We start from the raw sequence: 14,681 nt of genomic DNA, 5'->3' as shown, positions 1-14,681 counted from the left end.
ATAGGAAAAGAATCTTCACCAAAAGGCTTGTCAGGCACTGGGCCAGGCTGCCCAGGGAAGTGATGGAGTCACCATACCTGGGGGTATTTAAAAGACATTGTAGGTGTGTTGCTTAGGGACATGGTTTAACACCAGACTCTACTGGTAGAGTTAGGTTAGTGGTTAGACTTGATGATCTTAAAGATCTTTTCCAAGAAAAACTATTTTATGATTCCATGATTCTGTGATTCTGCAGCTAGGACAGCTGACCCCAAATGACGGAAGGAATACTTCATACCATATAGCATCATGCTCGGGATATAAAGGTTGGGGAAGGAGACGGGAGATGGAGACTGTTGTAGATGTGTGTTCAGATAAAAGTGTGATTTAACAGAGTTTGATGGCAAAGTTAATTCTGTTACTTACTACATGGAGGAAACATACGGAGGGATAATTGGGTTAGAATAAATTTAGAATTATTAACACAGGGACTGTAGGTTCAGAAAGGTAGGGGAGACCTTCCTGCTGAGTCATGAGGTTCAGAATGGACCCCCTTGCTTTCTAAACTGCTTTTCAGGGAGGAGTCCATGTATGTCTGGATCAACTCTTAGTCCCAGACTTGGTCCCAGTTTTACAGCTAAGGGATTATATATTTTTATAGCTAAAGCTATATGTGCTATATATGTGCATATATAGCTATATGTGCACACCCAATTCTCTATACCATTTAGCTAAGATTTCAAAGTTTCATCATGTTTATTCCCACTTCACTTCCCTTCTGCCTGGCTGTCCAGTGTTAGTTTGCTCTGGAGTTTGAATCCTAAGTTTCCTGTAGCAGACTCAGGCACTGGATTTTAGAAAAAGAAAAAATGTAATAGATTGATACAGCAGCATGGTCAGCTCGAGTCTCTGGAGAGAGGCTGAGCCAAACAAAGAAATCCCTGGATAATTTTACCCTTACAGGCTACTCGTCTGCCCCTCTTGCAATGGTTCAGTCCACTAGCAATATTTGGGTCTGGGGTCCTCTTGTTCCTCATTGGATTCCTTCACTGCCTTGAGACAGGCCATTAACTTGTCTAGTTGCAGCTGCTGTTGATGGTTGTAGCCCTGAAGCCTCCATATCTTATTTATGCTGGCTCTGGAGGCCTTGTTTGACAAAGTAGGTACATGTTCAGTAAATCTAGAGTGGAAATTTACAGCTTGCAGCTTATGGCTTCAGCAAATCTAGCTAGTTATGCTAGGTAAGCAGAGCTAAGCAAACAGCACACTAAATGACATATTATAACCGATTTATTCTATTTAAAACTCGCTTATTTAAGACAAAAAAAATACTGCGTCTGTCACAAGGCTGTTCAGAGTGATGGCATTTGTATTCCCAAGTAAGCGCTGTGTGGTGGCGCCCTGCTGTCCTCAAGATGGCTGAACACCTGCCTGCCAACGGGAAGTACTGAATGAATTCCTTGTTTGTCTTTGCTTGTGTGGGTGGCTTTTGCTTTACCTATTAAACTGTCTTTATCTCAACACATGAGTTTTCTCACTTTTAACCTTCTGATTCTCTCCCCCATCCCAGTGGGGGGGCTGAGCGAGCAGTTGTTGGGCTTGCACAGAGCACCTCTAGACTCTCCTGTGCTCCAGCTCCTGTCCCTGAGATTTGAAAGCCATGAAGTCATTTGCTGTGCTTTGGTTAGAATTAGAGGTCTTTCCCAGGGTGAAGCAGGTATGCTGTGGGTGGAAAGGACCTAAGGGCCTCCTGCCCCACCTCATCAGAGCAGCCACATTCACCCCCAGACATTGGAACGTGATGAACTCCCACCAGCACCGCCAACTGCTTTGTCCTCCAGCCTGCCAGGGGCTCTCATCCCTGTGCGTCCTGGAGGGCTGCCACCTCCCTTGTAGAGGCCATCTCCCACTGTTCTGCAAAACCAGCTGACCTGGGTGTCCTCCTGGCCAGCCTGGCACACCAGGATAGACCTCAGAGCTGCCAACTGCCTCTCAGCTCCGTCCTTTTTTTTCCGCATCTGTGTGTACTCGTTCAGGGCACCGCAGCCTTTCCCTGCCTGGCAGCTTTCATACAGATGTTATCAGCAGTGCTGGCTGGCATCCATGGGCCTGTCCTAGCATGGCTACAGGGCTCTGTCTGGGCAGAGCAAGAGAACAGATGGCAGAGCAGGAGGGAAGGAGTGACACAAGCCTTGGGGCAGCGCATGGCCCTGCCAGCTGCCATCATCTACTGAGAAGTGCAAGACTGCAAAGTCCCAGGAGATGCCAGGAGATTGGTGCCAGGCTCAAGGGGATATCTTGTCCCTGAGATGCTCCCAGGTCATGGTCCCATTCGCCCACACTAGTGCAGGGCCACACCAGTCCTTTTTGGGTTGCTCCCATTGAGCAAGGTGGGCTCCTGTTTCATATGAGTTTCAGCAGAATACCTTCCACCAAGAGGTAGGTGGAACATGAGCCCTGAACATGCCATCACTCTCAATGAAGCCTCACACCAGGGGCTGAGCACTGAGTCGCCCTGGGACTCCTTCTGGCAGTTCCTCCTGCTGCAGAAGACTTCTCTTTGTGTTTGCTTGTGTAGGTGCCATGGCATGAAACGGGAGCTGGAGCAGAGGAGAATTGAGGTGCTCTGTGCCAGACTCTGCCATGCTGTTCCACCACTGTTCCCTTGCCTGCAGCTAGTCACACATGACAACACCCTGTTTGATTCAGGATCATGTCGCAGGGGTGGCCTTTCCAGTGGCAGCAGTCCACAGAGGTGGCAGAATCAAGCTGCAAAAATGCTCCCAGACTGTGATGCCAGTTGGCTGCAGATCTGCGTGCAGCCAGGTGATAATCTTTTCCAAAGGGAGCCTGCAGCTTGGCTGAGTTCAGGGGAGAAAAGACAGAGCCTAAGAGAGAAGCCCAGAGAGGAGGGTGGCAGCTGTCCCTTCTTCTGTATTCAGTCCTGCAAGGATAGTATGCAGCAGGCCTGGTTATAGAACTGCCAGCATAGCAGATAAGCACACTATTTGTCAATAGGTGTCTGTGCAGAGCTGCCACTCTTTGGAGATGCTCCCACAATGCAGGGAGACTGACTGTCTGGATCCCGCCCTGCCATCGGTGCTGCCAGGGCTGCAGTGACAGCTCCAGGCTGCCTTGGCACCTCACAGCACGGTGTGGGCCCACGCAGTTCCTGCCCCGATTCCCCTCCCCTCGCTTGTCTGTGGGAAGCAGCATCTGTAGAAGTCTCAGCTCGAATGCAGACACAGCGAAAGCAGCAACCCAGGAGCCATGTGGCAAGTCGCTGCCCGCTCCCTGCGCTGGGCGAGCTCCCATGGCTGGCAGAAGAGCCTGCCCGGCCCCAGCCCCGCGCCTGCAGCCCCGCAGCGCCGCGGCACTGCCCGGAGCCCCGGGATGGCCTCCGCCCGCAGCCTCTCCGCCGCCTGCCCCTCCATCCGCCTCTCGCCCGCCGCCCGCAGCCTCTTCGACGAGCCGCTGGCCATCGCCGTGCAGGGCCTCGGCCCGCGGCAGCAGGTCACCCTGCAGACGTCCTTGCGGGACGAGAAGGGCGAGCTCTTCCAGGCCTGCGCCCGCTACCAGGCGGGGGACGACGGGGAGCTGGACCTTGCGCGCTGCCCTGCGCTGCCGGGAGGCAGCTTCTCCGGCCTGGAGCCCATGGGGCTGCTCTGGGCCCTGCAGCCCCAGAAGCCCTACTGGCGGCTGGTGAAGCGGGACGTGCAGAGCCCCTTCCTCCTGCAGCTGCAGGTGTTTGAGGGCCACGGGAACCCTCCCGGGCGGCTCCTGGCCCAGGCACAGCACGAGCGGGCGTTCCTGCGGGACGGGGTGCGGAGAGTGCCCGTGCGAGAGGGCAGGATCCGGGCGACGCTCTTCCTGCCCCCCGGTGAGTACCAGCTGCAGCCATCCTGTTTTCCCTAAATCAATGTTTTGTCAGTGCAGTCTTTCCCATAACCTCTGTAAAGGGGAGTCTATGAAAGCCCCTGTCCTTCCCTCCCTCCCTTCCTCCCACACCACCAACCAGCCTGACCGTCATGCCCAATTCGCTTGGCCATGCAGGTACCAGGACATGGGTGCAGAAGCAGGCAGAGGAATAACCCTTCTTGCCCAGAGCTTGAGGTCACACGTGAAGAAATTCTCACGTGGAAGTGAGCATGCTAGGAGAGCTGCTGGAGACAAGAAGCTGCAGAAGAGAGTGGTGAGAGATGGACTCTGCGCTAGTCCTTGGCAGTCCTTCTCACTGTGGGGGTGTTTAGGGGATCCTCCCTCTCCCCACAGTGCAGTAGCAGCTAACTCTATTGTGACAACTGTCCACCAGGTTTGGCTTCCTGTGGACATAATAAATTTGTGAAAGGGGGAAGAGCAGGGGCTCAAGAACATTTACAGGGACTAAAGCTTTCCAGTAGGAAAAGGCAACCATCTAATTTGTCTGGAAAAGGCGCAGAGCACCTTTTTGAGGTCCAAGAGTTGCCCAAGACACCACCATGCTGCAACATCTCTGGGTAGCTACACAGAGACTTACCTTCCAGAGTCCAGGTTTGGGGACGGCTGATTTCACAGGCTCAGCATCCAATTTGCATCAAATCCAGGGCTCCCTCACCTGCTGCACCTCTACCCCCACCTGCTGACAAGGAGATGGAAGCACCCACCATACATTTTGTATCCAAAATGCCCCGCTTCCTCTGAGGTGAGGCACTTACAGTAAGTCAAATGCTGCTGCAATTTCTCAGTGTTCCCCGACCAGCTCCTTTTGTGTGTGTTTTTAAATTATAGGCCCTTGTCGCACTCCCTGGTTCTTTGAATTGTTTTCTAGGCCCAGGATAGAAGGAGTTATTCTCATCCTGCTGCCACCACAGCCATCTTGAGCTTAGCAAGCCTGTAAGCTTGGTCTGTAGTCAGTATTTCTGTTGCACAGTTTCATGTCACAGTCACTATGATTTCACCACATTCATATTGTCCTGCACTGAGATAGCCCCATCATGAGTTTCAGTCCTTGAGACTGCTCTCAACATTATACATCACATTCAGATTCAGGAGTTGGGTATTCCTCAGCAAATGACCCAAGGCCACTTAAAGGTGGAGAGCTCAAAGGGCTTTTGCTATAGTACTGTCCCACCTCCCTTGAGCACCCCCTTATTCAGTATTACTACCTTTTCTGTGCATGTTCAGTGCAAGCCCACAGATCCTTGCTACACTCAGCTGAGCCATGGGCCACAAATGCACTCCTGGCCTCTGGGGTACTCAGACACTGCTTCAAATGCTGATAGTCTATAAAAAGCCAGTAGATGTGCTGTTGCTTGCATGCAAGCACTGGCAGAATGAAGAGCACAGAACCACTTTGGAACAGGAGGGCTTTGGTCCAGGGCAGAGAGCAAGCAGCTGCTGTGCACTCCCCTGTCCTCCGTGACTGCCAGCAGCATGTTCCCACCTACCACCTGCAGCCCTGCTTGGGGATGAACAAGCCACCGAGCTGCAGGGTGTGTGACTGGCAGGAGGGCATCCCTGAAGAGTGGGAGGCATGAGCAGACTCAGGCCTCTGACTCTCCTGAAACCAAAAGTAGGGGTGAGCTGGGTCCTACCCACTCCTCAGCATGGCCATGGACACCTTCTCCAGCCAGAGCAGCTTCCGTAGGCCCTATGGTCTCAAAACCCATCAGGCTATAGGAATGCAACATGCAGAGTACCCTCCTCCCTTGTGCTGGGTGGACAGGAGAAATATTTTAACAGGATGAGGAAAAGAGGATCCTGCGACAAGAGAGGAATTTCCAAACAATGATCCTCTGATCACCCAGTGAGATATCCATGGCATCCTATGCAGAATTTCATACTCATCAGAGACATGATCCCCAAAGAGATGAATACTTGTTAGGTGGACTGTACTTACCACTTTTCAAGGCATCCCAAATGTTTAAAAGCCACAACACAAACACAAATGCTTACAGATTCTATTTTAATAGTATGGCATCTTTCAAATCATGATACCTTGAGGATTTTTACAGTGCCAGGTGAAGTTATCATTGTTACAGGGCTGCTTAGAGGGAGAAGAGAAGCTAGGACAAGCTAGGACCTTCACCAAATAGTTTCTGCCTGCTCACCCTAAGCACAATACAGAAATAACACTGATTCCTAAATCAAACAAGAGTGTGGAACTTACCCAAGATGTTCTGCTCCTAAGCCTTTCTTCCACTGCAACACACTCTAAGGTTTTTTCAACTACTGAAGAAACACAGCTGAGTGAATTATCATGTCCTTTCCCCAAAAGATACTTTTCTGCAGTTCCTCTTGTGTACCTGCTTTGATGCATTCCAAACCAGGGAAACATTGGAATGAGTCATTTCAGTCAATACTGCTCTTTGTGTTGTCTACTCCAGGAGAAGACTCCTTTCCAGGGATCATTGACATACATGGACTTGGAGGAGGTCTGGTTGAGCACAAAGCCAGCCTGCTGGCCTGTCATGGCTTTGCCACACTGGCTCTGGCTTATTATCAATATGAGGATCTGCCCCGGCAGCCAACTGAACTCCACCTGGAATACTTTGAAGAGGCAGTGAACTATATGCTGCAGCAGCCACAGGTAGGAGCACCCTCCATGTCTCCCCGAGATCCACTGGGAGTGCTTCTTCTCCAAAGTGCCTGTCACTTTGCCTGAGTTACCTCTGCAGGAAGCTGCTGAAATGCTCACCCGGCTCCATTTGCCAGGAGTTTGGGTGTCTGAGTTCTAGGGAAGTGGAAGAGTCAAACAGATATGCACTGGAAGGGCAATGGAGAGAATCACAAAGCAATCTAACAAGAGACAGCTGAGGCATAATGAGATGGGGAGGTTGTGGAGGAGAGAGCCTTCATGAATTGCCACCAAAGTTCATTATCCTCCTCCCATCTCAAAAGTGAAAAGTAAAGAGCGTCTGCAAGTGTCTAAGACTAAGAACTCTTAGCTGTGTCCTACAAACTGGCCTCAAATTGGTGAAATCATGTTGCCCCTCTCTTGGTTGATATCAGTGCACCAGGGAGCATTATCAAAAGCAGCAGTGAAGGGGGAGAGAAGAGGGGTGGGGAGGAGAAGTGATTAGCACATCCAGAAGGAAAACTGATCACTGCCATCACTTCCTTCACAGCCTTTTGCACTCTCAGCATTATACAGCGTCCCTCTCCAGGAACTAGCTGTTGTGTTCTTCAGCCCAGTACTGATGAGGTTTTCCTCCTGTCTACCAGGTAAAGGGACCAGGCATTGGACTGCTCGGTTACTCCAAAGGAGCTGATCTGTCTCTCGCCATGGCCGCCTTCCTGAAGAACATCACCGCCGTTGCTTCTCTCAATGGCCCTGTGGCCATCACTGCTGTTCCTCTCTGTTACAAGGACAAAACCATCCCTCCCTTGCCCTTCGATGAGCGACACATCAAGTTCTCACATTCCCATATTCTTGATTCTTCTGAAGGTTCTATCGACCCCTTTCAAGCCCCTGGCAACCAAAGCCTGATCCCACTGGAGAAAGCTGAGGCACAGTTACTATTCATTGTTGGACAAGATGATCATGTCATTAATTCCCAGTACTATGCTATGGCAGCCTGCAAGCTTTTGCAGGCTCAAGGGAAGGAAAATTTTCAGATTCTCTCCTACCCTGGAACAGGGCACTGCATTGACCCTCCCTTTTTCCCTTTGTACCCCATAGGAAAGCATCCCATTTTTCACAAGTGGGCAGTCCTGGGTGGGGAGCTCAGGGCTCATTCTAAAGCTCAGGTTCATGCTTGGCCACAAATCCAGGCTTTTTTCAACAAATACTTAAATGACAGCTAATGTGTAAGAAAGACACAGCTTCAAGTGACCTAACCTGACAGACATTTTCATACTTACCAGGTCAAACCCTGTTCACAGTTGTACCAGTACAGCTGCAGTATCTTCTGTGACTCTGCACATCCACACGATGTGGAACTTTCTCAGCTTCATTATCAGGGTGAGAATTATAATAAAGAGACTATGATTTGAAAGACATGGAGTCATTTGCTGGCCTTTGATTAGAAGCAGGGATCTTTGCATCTTGCCCACTCTCTCATTCCACGGTGGAACTTGCAGAAGCTTGGAGCAAGGGTTACCCAGGCAGAGACAAAAGACCAGCCCCCTTACCTTCACTCTTCCATTGCTCTTGGCGGACCAGGTGTGGAGGAGTGTTGCTTAAGCCTTCAAGGCCCTTTCACTTAGCATCTGCTTCAGCATATGGACAAACTGGTGATCAAATACAGCACTGCAAGTGAAGGAGTTTTGTTCTCAACAACAGGAGAAGTTGCCATACATTGAGGCTTGAACACCAAACAACATACCCAAATGCTAGCTGACAAAGCGCTTCACTGTGTTTAGGAGAGACAGGGCAATGTCCATGGGGAACAAAAGACTGATGAGATTCTGTCCAATATGTCTAACCACTTAGTATTTCAAAATAGGACAGTGCTGAGGATTCCTTCAGATGCTTCCACTTGTATCACACCATTAAGTGGGAAGCTCTGAGTGAGAGACACCTCTACCTGCATCTCCCAGAACAGGTCAGGGAGCCTGAGGAAGCAGCTTTTCTTTTGCACTTCCCTTTGGAGCAAAAGATCCAGCCCGGGGTAAGACGGTCTGAATGGCCTTCTTTTTTAGTCCTTGCACACCTGTTATTGGAAGAGCTAGGTGTTTCCTGCCGTGCCTAAAGCGTCTGTGAAAGCAGCCCTCCCTCCGCCCTCCCACACCTCTGACCACCCTTCCCAATTCGGCTGGCTATGCATTTGCCAGGGCTGGGCAGAGCCTGGTGCAGACAGAACCCACTTTGCCGAGACCTTGAGGCGACCAAACATGGAGGAAGAGGCAGCAAGAAGTCACGCAGCAATGCCGGGCTGCCGCTGGTTTGACTTCTCCAGGCCTCGGCTGGGTCTGGGCCTCCCTGCCGTCCTTCGGCTGAGCTGCGCGGCCCAACACGGCCCTGCTCAGGCTCGCTGCCGGCGGGCCCGGCGGCCCGAGCTGCCCCATCTCCGTGCGGCCGGTCGCACACGGGCCCTTCCCGGTCCGGACAGTGAATCCCGCCTGCCATTCCGCTCGGTGGTTCCTCAGCACCCCTGTCCGCCCGCCCCGTGCCCACAGACAGCGCCCGGCCCCGGGAGCTGGCGGTGCACCGAGGAGCTGCCCGCAGCCACGACGGGTCCCGGACCACAGAGCCCGCGGGCAGCGAGCGCTGTCACAACAAGGGGCGGAGGGAAGGCAGGGGAGGAGGCAGGCGGGTCCCTGCCGGGGCGTGCCGGCGGAGATCCCGCACCGCCCGCCGGAGCCCGGCCCTGGCCCGGGCCCCGGGCCCGCCGAGACCTGTCCCGGAATTCGCCGGCAGGGGCGGAAGCGGCGCGGGGCCATGCTGCGGGTCACCGCCCGCTCCCTGCGCTGGGCGAGCTCCCATGGCTGGCAGAAGAGCCTGCCCGGCCCCAGCCCCGCGCCTGCAGCCCCGCAGCGCCGCGGCACTGCCCGGAGCCCCGGGATGGCCTCCGCCCGCAGCCTCTCCGCCGCCTGCCCCTCCATCCGCCTCTCGCCCGCCGCCCGCAGCCTCTTCGACGAGCCGCTGGCCATCGCCGTGCAGGGCCTCGGCCCGCGGCAGCAGGTCACCCTGCAGACGTCCTTGCGGGACGAGAAGGGCGAGCTCTTCCAGGCCTGCGCCCGCTACCAGGCGGGGGACGACGGGGAGCTGGACCTTGCGCGCTGCCCTGCGCTGCCGGGAGGCAGCTTCTCCGGCCTGGAGCCCATGGGGCTGCTCTGGGCCCTGCAGCCCCAGAAGCCCTACTGGCGGCTGGTGAAGCGGGACGTGCAGAGCCCCTTCCTCCTGCAGCTGCAGGTGTTTGAGGGCCACGGGAACCCTCCCGGGCGGCTCCTGGCCCAGGCACAGCACGAGCGGGCGTTCCTGCGGGACGGGGTGCGGAGAGTGCCCGTGCGAGAGGGCAGGATCCGGGCGACGCTCTTCCTGCCCCCCGGTGAGTACCGGCCGTGCCGGGCTCCTGCCCCCGGGGGTGCTGCCTCCTCGCTCGGGCTTGTGCTGCGAGACCCCCTCCAGACTCCCTTTGAGCACCGTGCCAGGCAGAGGTCAGGGGGGAGCTGGACCTCTGCAGCTGGCACTTGGCACTCTTCAAGGAGCGGCCTGATCAGCCCGACCAGCTTTGATCTGTTGGTGAGCAGCTACATGGGCTAAAACACATGCAAATCTGTTTTATTGACTCGTATTTGGACGTGAAGACATTGATCACAGTGCCCTTTTTGTTTCCAAATGCCGTGGGAACTGATGTCAGGCAGTCTTCAAGGTACCTTTCCTCTACTTGGCTGTTTTCCAGGGAATTCAGCTAGTAATTCTGAGTAAATTGAAGGTTGCTCTCCAAAATCTAGATTCCTCAGCCTGCTGCTTTCCTTCCCTTCCCAGCCTCTCCACAGATCCTGTACTTAGTAATGTTATAGTTGCTGTAGCCCAGGCTGCCTTTTGCTGCTATGTTTGTCCCCAGTTCTTCCCTGTTCATGAGCAGATCAAGTAAAGCATTAGACATACTTGCCCTTACAGTATTTTTGCCAGAAAATCATAATTGAGAGGCTCTCTGAGGTTTTCAAATTACTTGGCAGATGCCATGTTGTCTGTCCTCCCAGCAGCTGTCCAGACTTCTGGTAGTTGTCTGTATGAAGCCTCATCTCTTGCCTCCTCTTGGCTGAGTGGTCTGTAGCAGCTGTACTGCCATCCCACCTTTCCTTCCCCCTGTGACTGAGAGACTTTCACCAAGCATGTCTCTGGAACACCATGCACTCAAGGAACTCCTTTATGTGGCACCTCTCCCCTTTCTTCCAGGTCTGACCCTGGTAACTCCTCCATGATAGTGCCAAAATTATGTGTGCTGTCCTAGCCAGTGTTCCAGTCTACGATTGCATTGTAGCCCTGTTGCTGGAGGTCAATTTCCAGTTCTGCTTGGTTTTTTGCCCAGGTTCTGCATACTACTCTGCAGACACCTGCGAGAAGCCTCACCCCCCATCTGAGCAGGAATAGAATTCTCCCTGTTGGCCTCTTCCTTTCTGTACTTTGTTATAAGATTGCAGCAATTCCTCTCAGCTCTGGACTTAAGTCCCTGTCCCCTGATGAACCTAATGTAAAGCTTCTCTCACCAGATTACAAAGGCTGATTGCAAATACTTTTTTCCCTTAATCCCAGAATAAATGGCTAGAGTACATTTACTCTGAAATGGAGAAGCTGGAACCATAACAAGATGAGATTTTTTTGATCAGTCTTCTGTGAAATGCACTGGGGAGCAGCCTCCTCAGTATTTCTGAAGCAGAGCTTCATACCTTTGCAGTAAATTTACATGACACAGAGAACTAGTTGTGACTGTCAAGGGATCCCTTCCCTTCCAGCCACATGTTCCCTGATATATTCAAAACATTAGCAAGCCTACTATTTTGTGCTGTTCTTTTTAATCTTGAAGCAGTGTAGCCATTTACTCAAAACTGGCACAGTAATTTAGGACCATTAGTGCCATTCTGCTACTCCATGTTTTTATCATATTTAAAAAATACATATCCCTAGGCCTAAGAATTTGGAATATAAATTTAAAATTGTGAGTTAATTTGTCCTGTTATGTGATCTCTTGCAGGAAAGGGCCCCTTTCCAGGAATTATTGACTTGTATGGAACTGGAGGAGGACTCCCTGAATACAGAGCATGCCTGCTGGCCAACTACGGCTTTGCTGTGCTAGCTCTGGCTTTCTACAGCTATGATGATCTCCCCAAAGAGATGAAGGAATTCCACCTGGAATATTTTGAAGAAGCCGTAAATTATATGTTACAACACGCACAGGTTGGTTTGTTCATTGATTCTCACTGTCATTAGTCAGGTCTTGTCAGGCTGCAGATGGGGCAGAGCTTCTGTACTTAAAATAGCATCTCCGTGCAAGTTGGCTGTGATTAATTTGTTTTATATCTTTATCTCCTATTACAATGGTTCTCTGGCAGATTATTCCAATTTTTCCTTTGAACTGGCCAGGGGAACATACTGGTAATTTCTGTTCCATTCAATCCAGTGTCATAACTAGGGTACTAGTTTCACCCGTGGAGCACAGGATAACCTTCTGTGATCCAGGTCTCCAGGAAGTCCACCAGAACACATTTGTTGCTGTGTATTGTATAACCTGTTAAAATCACTCAAAATGTTGGTATTTGGTAAGTATGGGTTTTAGTAGATAGTTGTGAACTTGGAGATCCTTCCCAGTCTACACCTCTTGGAAGAGAACCTTGCTCAATTCTACATCTTCTTCCAAGAAGCTGTGCGTGACAATAACTAAAATTGCACAAGGCAACTCTTGGTTTCTCTGGAGAACTCTAAATACCTTTCTCAACCTCAGAAAGATGAGTAACTGTTAAAGGTCTTGGTTGTTTTCCCATCACCCTAACCCTAACTGTTTGTGCCACCTCTCTGCCCAAAAAACTGTGAAAATGGCTTCCCCTTGCCTTTATTTCCCCTCAGAGCAGTACCATGGCCTCCCATTTACACCTCCACTGATACCCTCACCACGTTTTTTAACACCTTGCCAAGTTTCAGCCATCTCTTTTAAATTTCCCACATTCTGTGCTTCCAAGTCAGTCAGTTTGGAGCCTATTACACTCGTGATAAGGTACCAAAAGTATTACATTTTATGCTGTCTCAGAGCCTTTTTACCCCTCAGGGTCTCTTGATATTGCAGCAGTTGTTGTATTAGCTGATCTCTTCCAATATCCTTAGAGGATTTCAGCACCCTGTAAGATCATATATCTTTCCTATTCTAGTTAATTTGCCTGTGTCAAAGAAAATTAAGGTAGTGTCTTCTAGATTGACTCGAGAGGACTGTGCAATTCACTTAGAAAAATGGTTTTAATAGGTTATTTTTTAGGATACATTTTAACGAGTAAGCTACCTCAGAATACCTCCTTTTCTCTGCAAGTTAGACACCAAGCATACTAGAGAAAGAGGAGAGCAGCTGATGTGGAGTCTGCTACCCCATGTTAGCTTCTTAATAGAGGAACAAATCAAAGACAGTATTTGATTGAAATACGTTACCATAACTGATGACAATATAACACTCATTGCGGACTTTGACCATTTTGCACTGAAATAAAGCATTTGTAGAAGAGGTCTCCTCTGCCACTTCCTTCTCCTTTCCTAAATGGCCTGAAAAGCAAACTGAATCTGGGGCTGCACATCTGCATGCTTTTTGCAAGCACAGCTGTACCCTCTGCATATGCTTCAGCAGTGAGCCTTGTAACTTTGTTAGGATGCTGCTGCAGGGCTAATGATCATCAGTTAAGCACAGAACAGTGCCCCAGGGTCCCTCAGATGTGGCCCCTGCTCACAGGACTTGAGATGCCTACATCTCGGGTCCAGATTCAGGACAGACACTGTTGTGAACATGGCAACTATTTAAAAAGTGGCATGTGGTGGTTGATTGCTTGTGGTTTGTCTTCTCTTCACACCAGGTTAAAGGTCCAGGAATCGGATTGCTTGGAATCTCGAAGGGGGGTGACCTGTGTGTCTCCATGGCCTCCTTCCTAAAGGGCATCACGGCCACTGCCCTCATCAATGGCTCAGTGGCAAATGTGGGTGCAGTGCTCCACTACAAAGATGTCACCATTCCACCCCTTGGTATCAATGCTAAACGCATCAAGGTCAACAACTCTGGGATTGCTGATATTATCGATGCACTGAACAACCCACTAGAAGGACCCGACCGCCAAAGCCTTATCCCTTTGGAGAAAGCTGAGTGTCGCTTCTTGTTCATTGTTGGCCAGGATGATCGCAACTGGAAAAGTGAATTCTTCGCAGTTGAGGGGAGCAAACGTTTGCAAGCTCATGGGAAGGAAAAGCCTAAGATAGTCTGTTACCCTGGAGCAGGGCACTACATTGAACCCCCCTTTTTCCCAATGTGTGCAGCCTCAATGCACCTTCTACTTGGCAAGCCTGTGCTGTGGGGAGGGGAGCCCAAGGCACACTGTGAAGCACAGGTGGATGCTTGGAAGCAGATCCAAGCTTTCTTCCGCAAACACCTCATGAGCAAGCCATCTGAAACATCTAGTAAGCTGTGATGTGAGTTCGGTTACTTTGCAGATTAATATGCCAGTGTTTCAAGTTTGTTTTTTTAAATGGCTCTGAATGCAAGCAGATAGCATCAGAGAATAAGCTATGGGGTTTCCTGGAGGGTGATCATGGGCAAGACCGTAAGCTGCTTCCTTTTAACACCCTCCTCTAACCTTGGTTAGAGGTCTTGGCCTCCTGTTTTGTGTAGTAAGGCATTACAAGTTCTGGAAAAATGATGGTGGTAAGGCTGGGTCTGCTTTGAATGTGATTTTCTGTGGAAGGTAAGTTACCTGAGCTGAGAACTGGGATTAAAATTCGCCTTTGCTGTCGCAGAGGAAACACGTTGTGTGTCATTGCCTTTACCAGAGCCAGCTCCATGCTCTAGTTTTTCTGGAAGCTGCTGTTCTCTCTTCCTGCTTCCAGTAATGTTTCTCTTCTCCCTGTGCACTTACCTCTCCCTCATTGCTCCTTCCTTTTCTCCTACATCAAAATGCACCAGCCTTAACACTTAATATCTAATATTTTGCTTACCAAAAGCAGCAACACTGCCTTCATCCTCAGGTAACACATTTCCTATTTATAGGCAACAGCCCATAACCTGAGGTGACATTCTGGACTCATGCAATAG

At 50.8% G+C, this 14,681-nt stretch overlaps 1 protein-coding gene across 3 annotated transcripts; it reads left to right on the top strand.

The window, feature by feature from the left end:
* Positions 1-3,238: 3,238 nt before the first annotated feature.
* On the top strand, positions 3,239-14,382 carry LOC127385752 (acyl-coenzyme A thioesterase 1-like). Of its 3 annotated transcripts, none has more exons than XM_051621831.1 (3): positions 3,239-3,859; positions 11,601-11,803; positions 13,456-14,382. In XM_051621831.1, the coding sequence occupies exons 1-3, from the start codon at positions 3,250-3,252 to the stop codon at positions 14,059-14,061; spliced, it is 1,419 nt and encodes a 472-aa protein (XP_051477791.1). In that variant the 5' UTR covers positions 3,239-3,249; the 3' UTR covers positions 14,062-14,382. The 3 variants fall into 3 exon arrangements, with proteins under 3 accessions (XP_051477791.1, XP_051477793.1, XP_051477792.1); XM_051621833.1 differs by lacking the exons at positions 11,601-11,803; positions 13,456-14,382 and adding exons at positions 6,345-6,547; positions 7,183-7,935; XM_051621832.1 differs by lacking the exon at positions 3,239-3,859 and adding an exon at positions 9,154-9,950.
* The last annotated feature ends 299 nt before the right edge of the window (positions 14,383-14,681 follow it).

The sequence above is a fragment of the Apus apus genome, chromosome 5, assembly GCF_020740795.1.
Source record: "Apus apus isolate bApuApu2 chromosome 5, bApuApu2.pri.cur, whole genome shotgun sequence".
Lineage (NCBI taxonomy): Eukaryota > Metazoa > Chordata > Aves > Apodiformes > Apodidae > Apus > Apus apus.
Note: the sequence above shows the minus strand (reverse complement) of the source record. Positions and strands in the feature narration are given on the sequence as shown.

Bases quoted from the DNA above. Each gene is read 5' to 3' on its own strand.
- LOC127385752 (XM_051621831.1), top strand. From the start codon at position 3,250: ATGTGGCAAGTCGCTGCCCGCTCCCTGCGCTGGGCGAGCTCCCATGGC. The intron at 3,860-11,600 runs GTGAGTACCAGC...GATCTCTTGCAG, and splicing joins GACGCTCTTCCTGCCCCCCG to GAAAGGGCCCCTTTCCAGGA. The intron at 11,804-13,455 runs GTTGGTTTGTTC...TCTTCACACCAG, and splicing joins ATATGTTACAACACGCACAG to GTTAAAGGTCCAGGAATCGG.